This window comes from Heterodontus francisci, chromosome 18, assembly GCF_036365525.1.
Source record: "Heterodontus francisci isolate sHetFra1 chromosome 18, sHetFra1.hap1, whole genome shotgun sequence".
In the NCBI taxonomy this organism is placed as follows: Eukaryota; Metazoa; Chordata; class Chondrichthyes; order Heterodontiformes; family Heterodontidae; genus Heterodontus; species Heterodontus francisci.
Genome location: NC_090388.1, coordinates 60,108,171 through 60,126,192, shown reverse-complemented (window position 1 = coordinate 60,126,192; position 18,022 = coordinate 60,108,171). Strand labels below are relative to the sequence as shown.

The window sequence follows — 18,022 nt, the reverse complement described above, 5'->3', positions numbered from 1 at the left end:
CATGCTCCAGCCGTGATTGTATGGGTAAGAGTGAAACCAAGCAAGCACAGTTTTGTCAAGTTGGATAGAAGAGGAGAGGTGTTGGAGAAAGATAGTGTAATTGACCATGTTAAAGGCTGCAGAGTGGTCGAGGAGGGACAATGCACCACCATCACAGTCAGACAGAATGCGTTTATCACTCTGGTTAAGGTTGTTTTGGTGCTATGGTAGTGGTGAATATCTGATTGGAGAATTTCAAATATACGGTTGCGGGAGAGATCCGGACTTTGAAGACAAAGTCTTCAAGGACTTTGGAGGGAATGGGAAGTTGGAGATGGGGTAGATTGTAAGATATGATTGCAGTTGAATAAGATAGGGTACAGAAGAATTTGATTTTAATCTCTCCATAGTGATGCTGCACATTGTCAAGCCTACTGTGTGAAGAAGGAGTAAGATGCACATTCACAAGTGCCATTCCTCACCTAATTATTTATTTAGAGATACAGCACTGAAACAGGCCCTTCAGCCCACCGAGTCTGTGCCGACCATCAACCACCCATTTATACTAATCCTAAATTAATCCCATATTCCTACCACATCCCCACCTTCCCTCAATTCCCCTACCACCTACCTATACTCGGGGCAATTTATAATGGCCAATTTACCTATCAACCTGCAAGTCTTTGGCTGTGGGAGGAAACCGGAGCACTCGGCGAAAACCCACGCGGTCACAGGGAGAACTTGCAAAGTCCGCACAGGCAGTACCCAGAATCGAACCCGGGTCGCTGGAGCTGTGAGGCTGTGGTGCTAACCACTGCGCCACTGTGCCTGCTACCACAGGGAGTGCCTAGCACATGGAGGCTGTGATTATTAGATGGCACTGCTCACTATGGATACTACTTAGTGCATTCTGGTTACCGCTAATACTGAAATCAAGAAAATGGCCACTTCTCAAGAGGAATGACACTGGAAGCGAGGAGCTTGAGAGCGGGAAAGGGGGAAAACTAAATGCCTTTAAAGAATAAAGGGGATGAAATTAGTTTTAAATTTTAGTGCAAAACGGGCAGTAGAGGATCAGCAGACTGATTTTTAAACCCATCCAATGTTTTCCCTTTAAAGTCAATCAGGCAGGGTGTAAAACTGCCGATTCGCCATTGCCCATTGGGTGCCACTGCTGACAACCAATTTCAACTCCAAAGTCTCAATGGCAAATATCCTTCTATTCACTATAAATTTCTCTGCAGTTGTACATCTGAGATTCTTACATTACTTCCAGCATGAAACAAAGAATGGGGTGCACATTGTTTATTTTCAATATTGGGATCGCTGAGGCAGAGTTCGTTGATTAATGTGTAGCATTACAGTTGTAACATTGGACTTGATAAGTTCCATTAAACTTAGGTGGCATCAATCAGAGACAGTGGGTTGGTTTAAGAATGCACATCACAGTGAAACGCTAAAATGCACGTATGCACACACACACACACACACACACACACACACACACACACACACACACACACACACACACACACACACACACACACACACACACACACACACACACTTCCTAATCTTTGTCTAACTTCCATGGCTGATGCATACACTGATTATGACACCTTTTCCCAAACAGAGAGGAATAAAATGTCTGGGGAGTCAATGAGAATGCTCTTGCTGATCACCTAGCACCCACTGATGGTTGGGAGAGGGCGTGGGCATGAACATAAAGCTTGCCTACCTGTCTTATTGATTAACATTGGTGCATCGCACTCGAGGAACCTGAATAGATGGAGGGGGGGAATAAGCATGAAATGGGGGTGGGGGCAAAAAAATCTGGAATATTTTTGTAAATATAAGTATTGGTAAAACGTTTTTTTGCTCCAATTAGCTGTAGTTTTGACATTATACATATACATTAAATTTTTCATTGTCACCTTTCATGCACTCCAGTGAACTTCAGCTGATATTGCAAAACAAATAGTGATAGAAATCAGATGATGATTTTAGACCAGTGCTCATTTTGTTATACGATTTTATAATCATTTGATAATATTGGTACTCTAACCTTATACATTGTGTGCCTAAACTCATGCATTTACCCAATTGACATGAAATTTATCCTGTTAATTTTTCTATTGACGATACCGAATCTAGTCGATAAATTAGAGAAATCATTGTTCATTTTACATCTAATTGCTGTTTGGGGCATAGGTAAGACCAAAAAAATTGTGGATAATTTGTGACAACTTTATTCCATTAATGCTGCGTCACACTTCGTAAATTCCACCAGCCATTTGTGTAATTAAATTTGAATCATTAATTTATGATTTGGTTCTGGACAAATTCCCTGCTCTTGCTGACAAAATAGTGAACAACTGCTCTATCCTGATACTATTGTAACATGTTACTCAACAACTTGTGTAGACTGGGTGATTGGGAAGAGTTGGCTTTACCTGAAGAGACAATCTTGATGCTATATATATATATATATATAAGCACAGTGATAGAACTGGAGAATACAAACTGTCTGTGTATAGAGAATACCATCACTGTGAGATGTGCTATCATCCTCAAATGTGTTTGTGGTCTTGTTACCTTTTCATTTTATATTGTGTATGATATTTGCATCTTCTCTTTTTTAAATTCCTAATTACATCTCTTCTGATGCAGGTCATTGCACTCTATCTCTCCATGGGAAAAAGTGTGAGTGATATCACTAGAACAGAAGGTTATTATTAGATTATGCAATGCGCTTCTCTTATGTTGCTATGAGAGGGGGCTTCACTTCACTTGAGGCTGATGGATGGTGATTGAGATGTAAATTATTCGTTGGGTGTAGTTTGGTGAAAGGATATAAGTAGATCCAGAAGTGGAACATTCAGCAAAAGATCAAATACTGCAGTGACTTCTCCAAAGTGTTGAAATCAGATGTACTGTATTTTTTAAACAGGCCACTGCAAGGTTTCATTTATGTTTCTAATTCTATTTATAAAATACAAGATTCTTTTAGCCTTTGAAAGGTTTTATCTACCTGCATTCAGACTTTCAAGGAGCCAGGGACGGGTGTTAATTTTGACTTTAGATAATAGTGTAAAACGTGATATCGGCTCGGCCGCACATTAAACATTTCTGATTTTCCTTTCCATGTTCAACAGAAATGAAAATCAGGCAAGAGGTTCATTTGGTGATGGAGCAAATATTGTGCATTTTACACTACTAGTGAAAGTCAAAGTAAGCCCAGGCTCTTTTAAAAGGGTTGGGAGAATTCCTTTCTTTATGTATCTATGCCTTGAACCTTTCACCAGCTAACAGGCTAGGCAGACCACCTTCTCTCAGGTAATTGTATCACAAATTGTGGTAGAATGGCTTGGAGTAACCCACCTACCATTTTTTTCCCAGGCTGCTTCTAAAGAGTGTCTCTGCTTAACCAGGAGCTATGTATGTGTGTGTATATTTATATATATTTATATATATATTTATATATACACACACACAGACTAATCTCACCACTCCACGGTACAGTTCATTGAAGCACCACACCTGTCTGCCTTTCAGAAAGAACCATTTAACATTTAATGTGATGCAGTGTTGCAAATACAACACCAGTGGCTTTGCACCATCACTACTGTTCCTCAATGACAATATAGTGATACAGTAACAGTGCAGTATAATGAAAAGTTTCCAGCGAACCTAAATGGAAAATCTATACCAATATCTTTGAATCCATTCTTCAAAAATATAGAAGTATTTCTAACTTTTCTTTAAAAAAAAAAGTAGATACTTGGGAAATAGAGAGTGCAAGGTGCGGAATGTTTCCTGTAGTTAGGGGCACCATTGATACCCCATTCTTCCCAGCGTGGTTGTAAAATGTCACAAGTGTAGTGTTGCAGTGTGCTAGGTTATGGTTGGGCTGAAGTCTAGAAAATTCACAACAAGAAATATTAATGCACTTTAAAAAAAAAAAAAATGCCCTTGGTCTACCTATGACCATCTTAACTTTTATCACTGTAATAGAGAAAGGACCAGATATACAGCAACATTGGCTGTTTCCCCCCCACCCCCGCTCCACATTCATTTCTTAATGCAGAGATTATAAACGACCTGAAAATAAATCACTTGGTAGCACTACTTATGGCATCCCAAACACTACTACAGTGTAACAGCATTCTTCCGTTGGGCCAATGTTCTTTGACATACAAAGTATGTGGATATTTAATATTTGCAAGCATAATGCTTGTATGAACAATAATTCAGATATAGAATTCAATTGATCTGGTGATTGTTCACAATGTCATATCACCAACACAGCTTCACTAGTTGAGACGCACTGTTGGATTTCGAGGTCTTGCTGTCCCTTTCATTGAGCTGATGGTCTGTGACTCCACCTCCTCCTGGCAATATTCCTATTATCTTGGATGTGACAGTCCCTCCCTCTTCTTCCCGACATTCTTCCTTCTCTTTTGCCCCCTTTGACAGTGAATAGGGAGAGAAATCTTCAATTGAAAATGTGCTCCTTCACTATTAAGAGGTTGCTGCTCTTTTACATCAACTGCTGATAAAATAATTGTTCCACTACAGACTGCTCTGCTTCATTTCTGAAAAAGTACTTTCAAAGCAAATTAATTTGTTTAAAAAAAAGAAATTCTGTACTCTAAAGGTTAATGTTTTCAGGGTTACTCCCATTTTTCTCACCCTTGGAAAAATAATGAGATTTCTCTTAAGAAGTGAAAGAGAGTCGGGTCCACGTAAGCGCAGAGCAGATGTTGGAAAATATTGAGAATGCTGCAGCTCTTCACTGCAGTAGGACTCCCCTGAGGTAACCTAAACTGTTAATTAGTCTGCTAATCATCTGCTTTAGTTGTCTTTTCTGTACCGCAAAATAAAGGTAACTAATGTTTTTCCTGGCGGTGGGGAGGTAAAAGAAAACTTCACGATTTTTGAATGTTATTCATGCAATCATTTCTCTTTTTTTTTTAAATTAATGAATGAGTATTTTTATTTATTGGCTGATTATGTTCATATGCATAGAAGCAGCAGCTTATCAGGTTTCTTAAAATGATCATTTCCTGTGACCATGAAGCAGGCTGTATACTTTTGTGTTCTGCATGACTGTTTCAGATGGGTTAACTTTATTTAACTTAAGAGGCATCTGCTGGTGAGATTGTCAAGTACAGCACAATGGGAGGGTCACTGTCCCTCTGGCAGAGGCTTGGCATTGCACACAATTTGGTTCCCAGTTTGTAATCCCATGATGTTCAGTATACACACCAATTTGCTATTTTAGTCAATTTTCTCAAAGAATTAAAAAAAAATTTGGATGACAGCAGGCTATTATTTTTATTTAAAAAAAGAAGCCATATTTGGATTAGTGAATGTCTCACATCATGGGAAGGAAACCACTTTTTGGGATGGATTTAATCAAAAATGATGATAACAATTCACCAAAACTAATGTATTAAATTATTACTTTTGATTCTTTTCCTTTCCAGCCATAGTCTTCTCTCTGTCCTGAAGGCACTGATTTGTGAGCTTGCCACCTTCTGAAATAAAACCAAAAAATGCTAGATTTGCATAGTAGGTTGGTCAGCATCCGAAAAGAGAAAAGACAAGTCATTGTTTTGGGTAGAAAAACACCAAGAAGATAGTTTTTGACCCCAAATTATCTTTTCTCTTTTAAGATGCTGACCGACCTGGTCTATTTTTCCAGATTTTCTGATTGAGTCTGTTTGAAAATAGCAGTGGAGATGGTTATGGAAAAAACAGGTACTCTTAAAATAACTAAGATGCTGGTATAGATTGTTTGTATCCACAATTGTAAAGGTGAGGGGGACTGCAATTAGTGAAGGTTTAGCTGACATACTAAATTCACTTAATACAGGAGAGTTTCCTGTGGATTGGAAAATGGCTTACATAAACTGCATACTATTTTACAAAGGATCAGGAAACATACCTGGAAGCTACGTATTCAGTAAGTTTAACATCTGTGGTAGGGAAAATCCTTGAAACAACTTTGAGAGATCTAGTGAACTTGTTAAACAATTTTTAGCATGGAAAGAAGAGAGGCCCACTTTAAGTAGTCTGCTGGGCGAGGGGTTTGAAGTCATTATTGATGTGATGGGCAGGGAAGTTGTAGTCAGTATACAGTTGAAATTTTAGAAATTTTGTGCTAGGGTCGCACAGCAGTGAGTAATGGCAAAGGTAAGGAGTCATAGAATAGGAGGAAAGGTAGGTCACTATGCAGATAATTGGTTTCAAAATATCAAACAGGGTGGTTCTAAACAGAAACTTTTCAGGCTGGAAGTACTGAGTTGCTCCAGGAGGTTAGTCTTAGGACCACATATGTATTCATGACTTGGTTGGGAGAAGCAAGTTTGCCAAGTGTGCAGGTTATACAAAGGTTCAGGAAAAGGATCAAAAGGTTTGAAAAAAAAATGCAAACCAAGTCGTGGGTTGCATAGGTGGAAGGCAAGGGTACAAAACAAAAGAGGTCATAAAGTGTAACTCGTTAGTCCGACCACATCTGCATCAATATAACCTTATCTGAAAGCCATTCCTTTTGTGGAGTTATGTTGACTTCCACAAAATTACATTGTAACAGGATAAAAACCAGTGACAACACTTTCAAACCTTGAATGTAAAGCAATCCCAGTGGTGTAATACATTTACTGGCTTCCACCACTGTTATAACTATTCACCAAACACTGTCAGTCTAATTTCAATATTCCGTGTTAGCAACCCTTAGTCAAGTGCTAGCAAACAATGGAATTTCTGTAGCCAGTACTTTTGGGCTTCCTGAAAATCAGTGCAGAACCTGAATACCATGTGTTTGCACATCACAGATTGAGTCAGAACAAACTTTCACCAATATCATTGGCTCCAGAACCATCTCCACTGCTACTAACAAAGCTTTTAGACTACATGCACACTTACATGGAAGGATCAAAGCTCTGGGAACTGAACTGTGCATCGGCCCCTGGTGACCCAGAACCAGCTTAACATGCAATCATATGGCTGATGAGCTGGTCAGTGCACTGACAATTTGGTGCACGCCCTGTTAAGCTGATAACCAGCTCAGTTTCTGCCTGCCAGGCGGTATCTGCTACTTGTGGGCATGATGTCTTGTGTGTTGTGGAAACCTGAACAGTTTCAACAGCATCATGTGAATATTCGAGTGCCTTTAAGCATTTAAATGATAATGTGCTCAGAAAGAACTATGTGCATTAATGTCAAAATTAGATTCTATGTGCAAAGGGCTCAATGTTTGTTTCTATTCTGTCCAATCAGGTAGAATATGAAGGCCTCAAACATGAGATTAAACGTCTGGAGGAGGAGACAGTGCTGCTCAACAGCCAGCTGGAAGATGCCATCCGGTTGAAGGAGATTGCTGAACATCAGTTGGAGGAAGCTCTGGAAACACTAAAGAATGAGCGCGAGCAGAAAAACAACTTGCGCAAGGAGCTCTCACAGTATATCAACATGAGTGACAGCATGTACAACAACCACATAAACATTGCAGTTGATGGGCTAAAATTCTCAGAGGATGCCAATGAGCCAAATAATGATGACAAAGTGAATGGACACATCCATGGATCTTTGGTAAAACTCAACGGTGATTATCGAACATCAAGTACCAGGAAAACCGACAGCCCAGCTCTAGTCTCTGATCTTTTCAGCGAGCTCAACATTTCAGAAATGCAAAAACTTAAGCAACAGCTTATACAGGTATGAGCTCCATTCCTCTCCTCCTTCTCTTTCTGCTCTTCGCTCTTGCTTTCTCTTTGTTTTTCTCTTTTCTCATTTTTCCTCTTATCTTCCGATCTTTCCTCTCTCTCTGATTTTAGATCTGCCTTTTATTGCTCCAAAAGAGCCATATTAGTCTGCCATTTGGTAACATGCCAACACTTTCCAAGTGTTGTATTAGTCAGGTCTTGTGCTGTAGTAGAGTTTAAGACGAATCTGAGACTAAACCTGTAGAAATGCACATCAATCCATAATAGGTACCTTTACTTTCGTTGGTTTGTTGAAGAACTCTGTTGCTGGTGTGTTTAATTAATGACCTCATAGTTAAGGTGCCCATAGGTAGCAGCAGTCATAATATGATTGAATTTTACATTCAGTTTGAGGGAGAGAAGAGTGGATCCAAGACTAGTATTTTAAACTTAAATAAGGGCAATTATGAGGGCATGAAAGCAGAGCTAGTTAAAGTGAACTGGCAAATCAGATTAAGGGATAGGTCAATAGAGATGCAGTGGCAGACTTTTAAGGGGATATTTCAGAATACACAGAATAGATGCATTTCAATGAGAAAGAAAAATTCCAAGGGTGGGACCTGCCATCCGTGGTTAACTAAAACAGTTAAAGATAGTATCAAACTTAAAGAAAAAGCCGATTATTGTGCAAAGATGGGAGGCAGGTCAAAAGATTGGACAGAATATAAAAAACAGCAAAGAATGACTAAAAGATTGATAAGGAAGGTATATTAGAGTATGAGAGAAAGTGAGCTAGAAATGTAAAGACAGATAGTAAGTGTCTCTATAGATATTTAAAAAAGAAAAGTTAACAAAGTGAGTGTTGGTCCTATAGAAAGTGAGTCTGGGGAATTAATAATGGATAATAAGGAGATGGAAGATGAATTGAACAGATATTTTGCATTGGTCTTCACCATTGAGGATACAAGTAACATCCCAGTATTAGCTGTAAGTCAGGAAATGGAAGGGAGCGAGGAACTCAAGAAAATTACAATCACCAGCGAAGTGGTACTGAACAAATAGTTGGAGCTGTGGGCTGACATGTCCCCGGGTCCTGATGGACTTCGTCCTAGGGTGTTAAAAGAAGTGGCTAGTGAGATAGTTGATGCGTTAGTTTTAATTTTCCAAAATTCCCTAGATTCAGGGAAGGTTCCGTTAGATTGGAAAATAGCAAATTTAACTCCTTTATTCAAAAAGGGAGGGAGACAGAAAGCAGGAAACTCAGGCCAGTTAGCTTAACATCTATTTTAGGGAAAATGTTAGAAGCCAATTATTAAAGACGTTATAGCAGGGCATTTAGAAAAAATCAAAGTAATCAGGCAGAGTCAACATGGTTTTGTGAAAGGGAAATCCTGTTTAACCAATTTATGGGAGTTCTTTGCGGGAGTTACATGTGCTGTGGATAAAGGGGAACCGGTGGATGTAACATATTGATTGAACCATATAAGATCCTGAGGGGTCTTGACAGGGTGGATGTGGAAAGGATTTTTCCCCTTGTAGGAGACTAGGGGGGTCACTGTTTAAAAATAAGGGGTCGCCCAGTTAAGAAAGAGATGAGGAGAAAAGTTTTCTCTGAGGATCGTGAGTCTTTGGAACTCTCTTCCTCAAAAGGCAGTGGAAGCAGAATCTATGAATATTTTTAAGGCAGAGGTAGATAGATTCTTGATAAGCATGGGGGTGGAAGGTTATTGGGGATAGGTGGAAATGTGGAGTAATCAGTTCAGCCATGAACTTATTGAATGGCAGAGCAGGCTCGAAGGGCCGAATGGCCTACTCCTGCTCCTAATTCGTATGTTCGTATGTTTTATGTCTTGAAATCTGTTGGTTACAGGAATGAGTAGGGACAGGCATTTTGTGTCAGGCTCCCCCTGATTGACATCATGAAGCTTATTCTAGTGATGCTGCGAACAAAGAGTTCCGTTCACAGTCCATCATCGACTGTTCGGGATGATATGTGTAGAACATCTTAGTGTCACGATAGTTGAAGGTCTATACAATGCACCTGCTCTGAAGCTACTTTGAGCCATTTGTTTTCCAGTACATAAGCAAGAGGTGACGGAAATACACCATTAGGTGAACAAACATCTTTGTGATTTGTCGGGATTGGGGAAATTCATCAAGCTGAAATGTTAACTCTTCCTTTTACTCCACAGATGCTGCTTGACCTGCTGAGTATTTCCAGCATTTTCTGTTTTTGTTTCAGATTTCCAGCATCCGCAGTATTTTGCTTTTGTGGAGAAATTTGAGTAATTACCTTTGAAGTGTAGGGATCATTTGTAGTAATTAAATTCCAATTTCTCTGTAAACATTGCAGATTTTGCATTTAAAAGATGAAGGTTCATGAAATAAATAGAAAAGTCCACCAGTTGTTGTTTCCCTGATTGCAAAGATCATGAAATGCACTCACGAGTTTGTGACCCACCCATGAATTTAGATTTTAAACACTCACAAAATAAACCTACTATACAATGCCTGTATTCGTGCAATGAGCTCTGTATTTGAATCTGTTTAAATTTGAGTGTGAATATATGACCCTTATATATTCTGACCATTGTAATGCTGCACACTGCTTGTATATAGGATCATAAGATCATACAGCACAGGAGGAGGCAATTTGGTCTATTGTGCCTCTGCCAGCTTGTTGAAAGAGCTATCTCATTAATCCCACTGCCCTGTTCTATTCTTTATAGCCCTGCAAAGTTTTCCTTTTCAAGTAAGTATCCAATTCCCTTTTGAAAGTTATCATTGAACCGGCACACAATATTCTTTCAAGCAGTGCATTCCAGATTATCATAACTTGCTGCGTAAAAAAAAATATTTCTTCTCACCTCACCCCTGGTTATTTTGCCAAATGTCTTAAATCCATGTCCTCTGGTTACTGACCTGGCTGTCAGTGGAAAATATCTATTTATATTAATTCCAAATTTAGAATTAAGATGTAACAGTTAGCCTCTTTTTTCATCTCACTGACCACTGCAGCAACTGCATTCATTGAGAGGAAACAACTTTCAGCAGCCAACAGGAAGGAGTCTGGGGCATGGCTGAAGTGTGTGTCACTGCTCAGATTTGTTGCTGCAAAATGTAAGACGTGATATTTGCAATTTCACACCCCCTTCCCCGCCCCCCCCCCCCCCCCCATAAAATTCCTAGTCAAACAACAGAAAAAGGACTTGTGTGAAATACTGCTTTAAATTGATGAGGAAGGTTGCTTGTATCTGGGTAAAGCTGCCACTACAACAGTTCTTGAGTTGTCTTCTCAACAATATAGATTTTGATATTGATCCAGGCAGAAGTGCAAGTACTAAAACACTAATTGGACAATCCAAGGCCCTCATCTCACACTGGATGTACATACTTTTCTCCAGCAAAGTAATCTTTACTGGCATGCTGATTCAGTGAATTTAATTTATCTTGCTACACTACTGCAGGATTTCACAGAATCAAACAAAAATAATTGCTGTACCTTGAGAGGTTTTTAAAGGATCTTTTGTCCGTTAGCAAAAAGTATAGATGAGCAATTCACTGTGTTCAATTCTTCTCCTAAATCCAATCAATGGTAAATAATTCTGGTAAATAATAATCTGGTTACCAGTAACCATGACCCAGAAGCAAACAATACTACTTTATACTGGTGCTACAGGACACCAAGACTTAGTAACATGATTAAAGTAATAAACATTGTGGAAGTTAAAGGGATATTCTATTCAATCTGTACCTAACTGGTTTGTTTCCTGTGTGTGGGATCAAGTGGACTGTTGTATTGATCATTTCTCTACAAATCTAATGCTGTCATTAATATATTGTCAATCAAGCCTATTGAAAATAAGCTGGTTACACCCATTATTATATTTTATCCCAAACCCTCAGGGCTGCAGGTTCAGCAAGAGAATGCTATGGTGATGCAGCTTTCCGAACATCCATAGTTCATTATAACTAAAGGTTCTATAACTTTAACAGAGGTATTTCTCTATGTTTCTGGATGCAGGAATTTCCCCAGCTCCATAGCAAATGTGATACCATGAAATTCTGTTCTAAAATCAGTGTCTACAGACCTGCTATTCTCAGCTATGATCTCCCTGCAATAGAAACTGATGGTGCCCTATTTGGAAGGGTTCTACACCAGTTGCTTTGACCAGTAGTTCTGAATATTAAAAGATAATGGATATCAGTAAAAAAATCTTTTACTGACATTTAGGGTTATGGGACACTTCAGATTGCATTACCCTATACAGATATTTAGAAAACAACCATTAGATCCATTCTCCAATCTGTAAAGGTATACTGCCCTCCAACACAGCAGGTGCAAACAGCGAAGAGTTGCCTATGATAGGAAATTTGGTCACATTTAGGTGATTTATTCAACCATTGAAGGTAAAGTATAATCTGGTTTATTGCCTACAGATACCGTGTAGAAAATGGCACCGAGAAAACAGCATAGATATGTCAGGGACATAAAATTGTGAAAAGAGATATGCATGAGAGAAAGTATACTTCTAGGTAATTGAGTAAAGGCACTCATTCATCCGAAAAAAGGTACACAGTGCGGTGGAAGTTTGAAAGCCTAAGAAATATAGGAAATAGATCAAGGTACCTTCTGAACTCAGAGTATTAATATCTTAACTGTAGAATTAGGGCTTTTCATATCAGAGATTATATATATGTGTATGTGTGTGTCTGAAAGTGCTTATAACATAACTTCCACAATTTATTATTTAACCTTCACTGCAGGTAGAGCGAGAAAAAGCCATCCTCCTGGTCAATCTTCAGGAATCACAGACACAACTGGAACATACCAAGGGTGCACTTACTGAGCAACACGAACGAGTTCACAGTCTGACAGAGCACGTCAATGCAATGAGGAGACTCCAGGTCAACAAGGAGTTGAAGACCAACCTGGAAAATGAGAAAGGGCGGGAGTCTGGGGAAGAAACCCATGATTATGAGGTGGACATAAATGGGCTAGAAATTCTTGAATGCAAGTATAAAGTAGCGATCACTGAGGTAATCGATCTCAAAGCTGAACTCAAATGCTTGAAGGAAAAATACAACAAATGTGTGGAGACATACACAGAGGAAAAGACAAAATATGAAAACCGCGTGCAAGAGCTGGATAAGCAAGTGAGCTGCTTGGAGAAAATGAACAAAGAATATAATGAAAAAATAACACATTTTGAAACAGAAATTAAGACACTGACAGACATGGCAAATGAGGGTCATAATACACTCAACACAGCCCAGGATGAACTGGTAACTTTTAGTGAGGAACTTGCACAGCTCTATCACCATGTTTGCTTGTGTAATAACGAAACCCCAAACAGGGTCATGCTGGACTATTACAGGCAAAGCAGGGTCACCCGCAGTGGAAGCCTGAAAGGACCAGATGATCCAAGGGGAATTTTGTCTCCCCGACTTGCCCGGAGAGGCATGGCCTCGCCGGACCATTCCTCAAAAGAAAAAATGGAGGCTGGTAAAGAAAATGCACAACAGAGCCCTACAAAAATGGCCAGCACCACGCTATCACCTATAATAACTGCTCCTCCCTCTTCCCCTGTCTCCGACACTAGTGACATCAGAAAGGAGCCCATGAATATCTACAACCTGAATGCCATCATAAAGGATCAGATAAAACATCTGCAGAAGGCAGTAGACCGATCTCTGCAGTTGTCGCGGCAACGGGCAGCTGCACGGGAGCTGGCACCAATGATCGATAAGGACAAAGAGGTTCTGATGGAAGAGATCCTGAAACTGAAATCGCTGCTGAGTACAAAACGTGAGCAGATAGCAACTTTACGGACAGTTCTGAAGGCCAATAAGCAGGTAGGGTCAGCAAGTAAAACTGGAAAGTCCTGAACTTCCCATACACTTGGTTTAGCTGTCTTGTATGCACATATAGTTTTCTGGATCACCTGTGAAGCCCGATTATGTCTAATGGGGTACTGATGAAACTCAAGAAAAGATGCTGAAACAAACTAACTACACAGCAGTGAGTTTAACATCGTTAGAGTCTATTATTAGAGTCCAGAGTAATGGATAGAAACTGAGAAAGAAAGTCAGTATGGTTTTGTGACAGGCAGGCCATGTTTAACTAAACTAATAAAGTTCTTTGATAGAGTCACAAAGCTGGTGGATGGAGGTATATCAATGGATGTCATATACATGGAATTGTAACAGGCATTTCATAAAGTTCTACACAAGAGGCTGCTGGCTAAAATTGAGTTGTATGGAATTGGAGATAATATTGTGCCATGGATAGGAAATTATTTGGGAGGTAGGAGGAAGAGAATTGGAATAAAAGGACACGCTCATACAGGCAGCCAGAAATAAGTGGTATCCTCTAGTGACTGGTGCCCAGACATCTAGTTATTCCGTATAAATATAAATAACCTCAATTTTGGAATTGAGTTGCTTATTTCCAAGTTTGTGGGTGTTGCCAAACTAGGAGTTGTATTGAATTGTAAAGGTGAGAGCAGGAGATTGCAAAAGGGCACAGATAAAGTAATTGAATATAACAGTTGCTGATATTGTTTTATGTAACTAAATGTGAGATGATAGCTTTGGACATGTGAATGGTAGATGGAAATGGAAACGCTCTTGGGGCTAGATGTAAAAAAAACAATTTTGGGTCCAGGTATATGTGTCAATAAAAGCTGCATTGCAGGCACAAAAAGAGATTGAAAGGCTAATCGCTTCATCGTGAGGTAAAGAATTAATGGAGTGACAATGGTTCTGGGTCCATTGACATCTGCAACCAAATTTCAATATGTGCTCCTGGTGCATGAAGCTCCATGCTGGTAACACAAATTTATAAAGTCTAACATATAGGATATAAAATTAAGGGAGTACTGCAACAGTGCTAGTAAGGGCTGGTCTGAGCTCCTTTGTTGCATTGTGTCCGTTTCTAATGCTGTGATGCTTAAGGAGAACATACTGGCTGGAATTTTCTGGGCCCATTGGCAATGGGCTGGGAGGCAGGAAAACTGGAAAAATGGCGGGGTAGGCAGCAGGAGAGGAGCCCAACACCTTCCCACCACTAGCAATGTGGCATGGCAGCGGGTAAGATGGATCGCTTGCCCGCTGGGTTGCCAATTAAGGGCCACTTCCTACCTCTTGTAATTTTGCCCGCATTGAGAAGGCCCGTCCCTGCGTGGAGAGACTGCCCAGTAAAACCTGGCAGCCTCCCAGTATGCTCTGGGGGGACCCTCCTTTATGGACACTCCATGGTCTACAGAAGGGTCTCCGGCGGCAATGATCGCCCCCATGCCCAAGTCTCCGCAGCTAGCACTGGACCCCCCCACCCCACCGATCACTGGGGCCTCCATGCCTGGCCCCCTGGTTTCCCCTAACAGTACTTACTGCTCTTCGAGGGCACCTGACCATTGAGGTGCCCTCTCCCTGCAGCTGCAGCCTCAGTACTGGCCACAGTTAGTGGTGGCACTGCTAAGGGTCGGCAGCGCTTGTGGGCGGGCTGCTGTCCTTATTTGGACAACGGCCCCAGGAGCAGCCACTTAATTGGCTGTCACTGGCAAAATGCCGCTGCGGGTCTGGCTTCCCGCTGAAACGGAGTCGCCTCCCAGTTTTAGTACTGGTGGTGGGATCTCTGCCCTCTCCTCAAAATTCAGCCCATTGGCCTTGGAAAAATCCAACAATATAATCACCAGATTGATACCAGAGATGAAGGGACTGAGTTATAAAGAGAGACTTGTTAAACTTGTGCTTTATTATATAATAGATTCCAAAAGGGAAGGTCATATTTGAACAACCTTAATGAATTATTTGAAGAAGTAACTGAAAGTGTAAATAACAGAAATGTAGTAGACGTACTATATTTGTATTTCCAAAAAGCCTTCAATAAGGTACCGCATAGTAGATTCATGACCAAAGTCACAACATGTGGAGTCAGGGCAAGTAGCAGAATGGATAGCAAGCTAATACAAAGCAGAAAATGGAGAGCAGGAGTTGAAGGTAGTTACTCAGACTGTCACAAGGTAGTAAATGATGATCCATAAGGATCAGTGCTGGGACCACTATTGTTCACCATTTACATAAATGATTTGGACTCAAAAATTGGAAGTACAATTTTAAAATTTCCAGATGACACCAAATTGTGGGGTGCAGTTAATACAGAGAAGAACTGTAAAAAAAAACAGGAAGACATTAATAAACCTGCAGAATAGTGTGCAATTGGCAAATGAACTTCAATATAGATAAATGTGAGGTGGTACATTTTGGTAGGAAGAATGAGAAGGCCGCATACTCCTTGGAAAATAAGTGTCTCAATGGGGTAGAGGAACAGAGGACTCTCCTGGGTTATAAATAGACAAATTACTAAACATGACGACACAGGTTAATAAGGCCATTAAAAAAAAAAGCAAATAAAGCACCGGGGTTTATTTCTAGAATTCGAAAACAGAAAGGTTATTGTAAACTTGTATCGAATCTTGGCTAGACCATACCTGGAGTACTGCGTACCGTTTTGTTCTCCATCTCATATCGAGGATATGGAAGCACTGGAGAAGGTGCAAAAGTTGATTTACTAGAATGATACCAGAACTGATTATACATATCAGGAAAGATTGAACAGGCTGGAACTCATTTCTCTGGAAAAGAGATGCCTAAAGGGTGACTTGATAAAGGTCCTTAAGATTATGAAAGGGTTGAAGTAGAGACACTTTTTCCTCCTATGGGAGAGACCAGAACTAGGGGCCATAAATATAAGATAGCCATTTATAAATCCAATAGGAATTCAGAAGAAACTTCTTTCCTCAGAGTGATTGGAATGTGGAACTCTCTACCACAAGGAGCTGTTGAGGCAAATAGCATAGATTCATTTAAGCAGAAGCTAGATAAACACACGAGGGAAAAAGCATTAGAAGGATATGTTGATGGGGTTAGATGAGGAAGAGTGGGAGGAGGTTCATGTGGAACAACAACTTTCATTGATCTAGTGCTTTCAACGCAATAAAACATCCCAAGGCACTTCATAGAAGCATTATCAAACAAAAATTTGACATAGCACCACATAAGGAGATAATAGGACAGATGAACAAAAGCTTAGACAAAGAGGTAGGTTTTAAAGAATGTCTTAAAGGAGGAAAGAGAGGTGAAGAGGCTTAGGGAAGGAATTAAACAGCTTAGGGCCTAAGCAGCTGAAGGAAAGGCCAGCAATGATGCAGCAATTAAAATCAGGGATGCGCAAGAGGCCAAAATCGGAGGAACACAGAGATCTCCAAGGCTTGTAGGGCGGGAGGTGAATTACAGAGATAGGAAGGGACAAGGCCATAGAGGGATTTGAAACAAGAATGAGAATTTTATAATTGAGGTTTTGCTGGGCCGGGAGCCAATGTGAGTCATTGAGCACGGAGGTAATGGATGACTTGATGCGAGTTAGGATATGAGCAGCAGAGTTTTGGATGAGCTCAAGTTTATGGAGGGTGGCAGGTGGGAGACCAGCCATAGAGCATTGCAATAGTCGAGTCTAGAGGTAATAACGGCGTGGATGAGGGTTTCAGCAGCAAATGAGTTGAGGCAAGAGCAGACTGGAACACTGTTAGAGTTAGAAATAGAGGTCTTGTTGATGGAGCAGATATGTGGTCAGAAGCTCATCCCAGTGTTGAATACAACATCAAGGTTGCAAATGGTCTTGCTCAGCCTCAGCCAGTTCAATGGAGGCAGTGGCTAGGGAATGAAGTTTGTGGTGTGAACTGAAGACGATGCCTTCCCAATACTTAGTTGGAGGAAATTCTGCTCATCCGGCAGTAATAGATATCAGACAAGCACTGTGATACATCAGAAACAGTGAGAGGGGGTTTGAGAAAGGTGGTGGAGAGGTAGAGTAGATGTCGTCAGCCTACCTGTGGCACCTGACATGGTTTCTTTCAGATTATGTCACAGAGGGACAGCATGTAGATGAGAAATAGGAGGGACCAAGGATCGATCCTTGGGGGACTCCAGAGGGAAAGGTGCGGGAGCAGGTAGAGAAGCCATTGCAGGAGATTCTCTGGCTGCAACTGGATTGATAAGAATGGAACCAGGTGATGACAATCGCTGCCAGCTGAATGACAGAGGAGAGATATTGGGGATGAGAGACTTCAGTTATTTGGATAGATTGGCAAAGCTGGGACTGTTCTCCATAGAGAAGAGAAGGTTGAGAGGAGATTTGACAGATGTATTCAAAATCATGAGAGATCTGGACAGAGTAGATAGGGAGAAACTGCTCCCATTTGCAGAAGGGTCGAGACCAGTGGTCACCGATTTAAAGTAATTGGTAAAAGAATCAGAGGCGACACGAGGAAAAG

General features: G+C 40.5%; 1 protein-coding gene across 2 annotated transcripts in view; it reads left to right on the top strand.

Annotated features, from left to right (window-relative positions):
• Nucleotides 1-18,022, top strand: part of bicd1a (bicaudal D homolog 1a) — a 298,487-nt gene that overhangs the window by 207,232 nt on the left and 73,233 nt on the right. For both annotated transcript variants that reach the window (XM_068050823.1, XM_068050822.1), the window contains exons 4-5: nt 7,264-7,701; nt 12,456-13,544. In XM_068050823.1, coding sequence (XP_067906924.1) covers nt 7,264-7,701; nt 12,456-13,544 — 1,527 coding nt within the window. The remainder of the gene's footprint in view (nt 1-7,263; nt 7,702-12,455; nt 13,545-18,022) is intronic.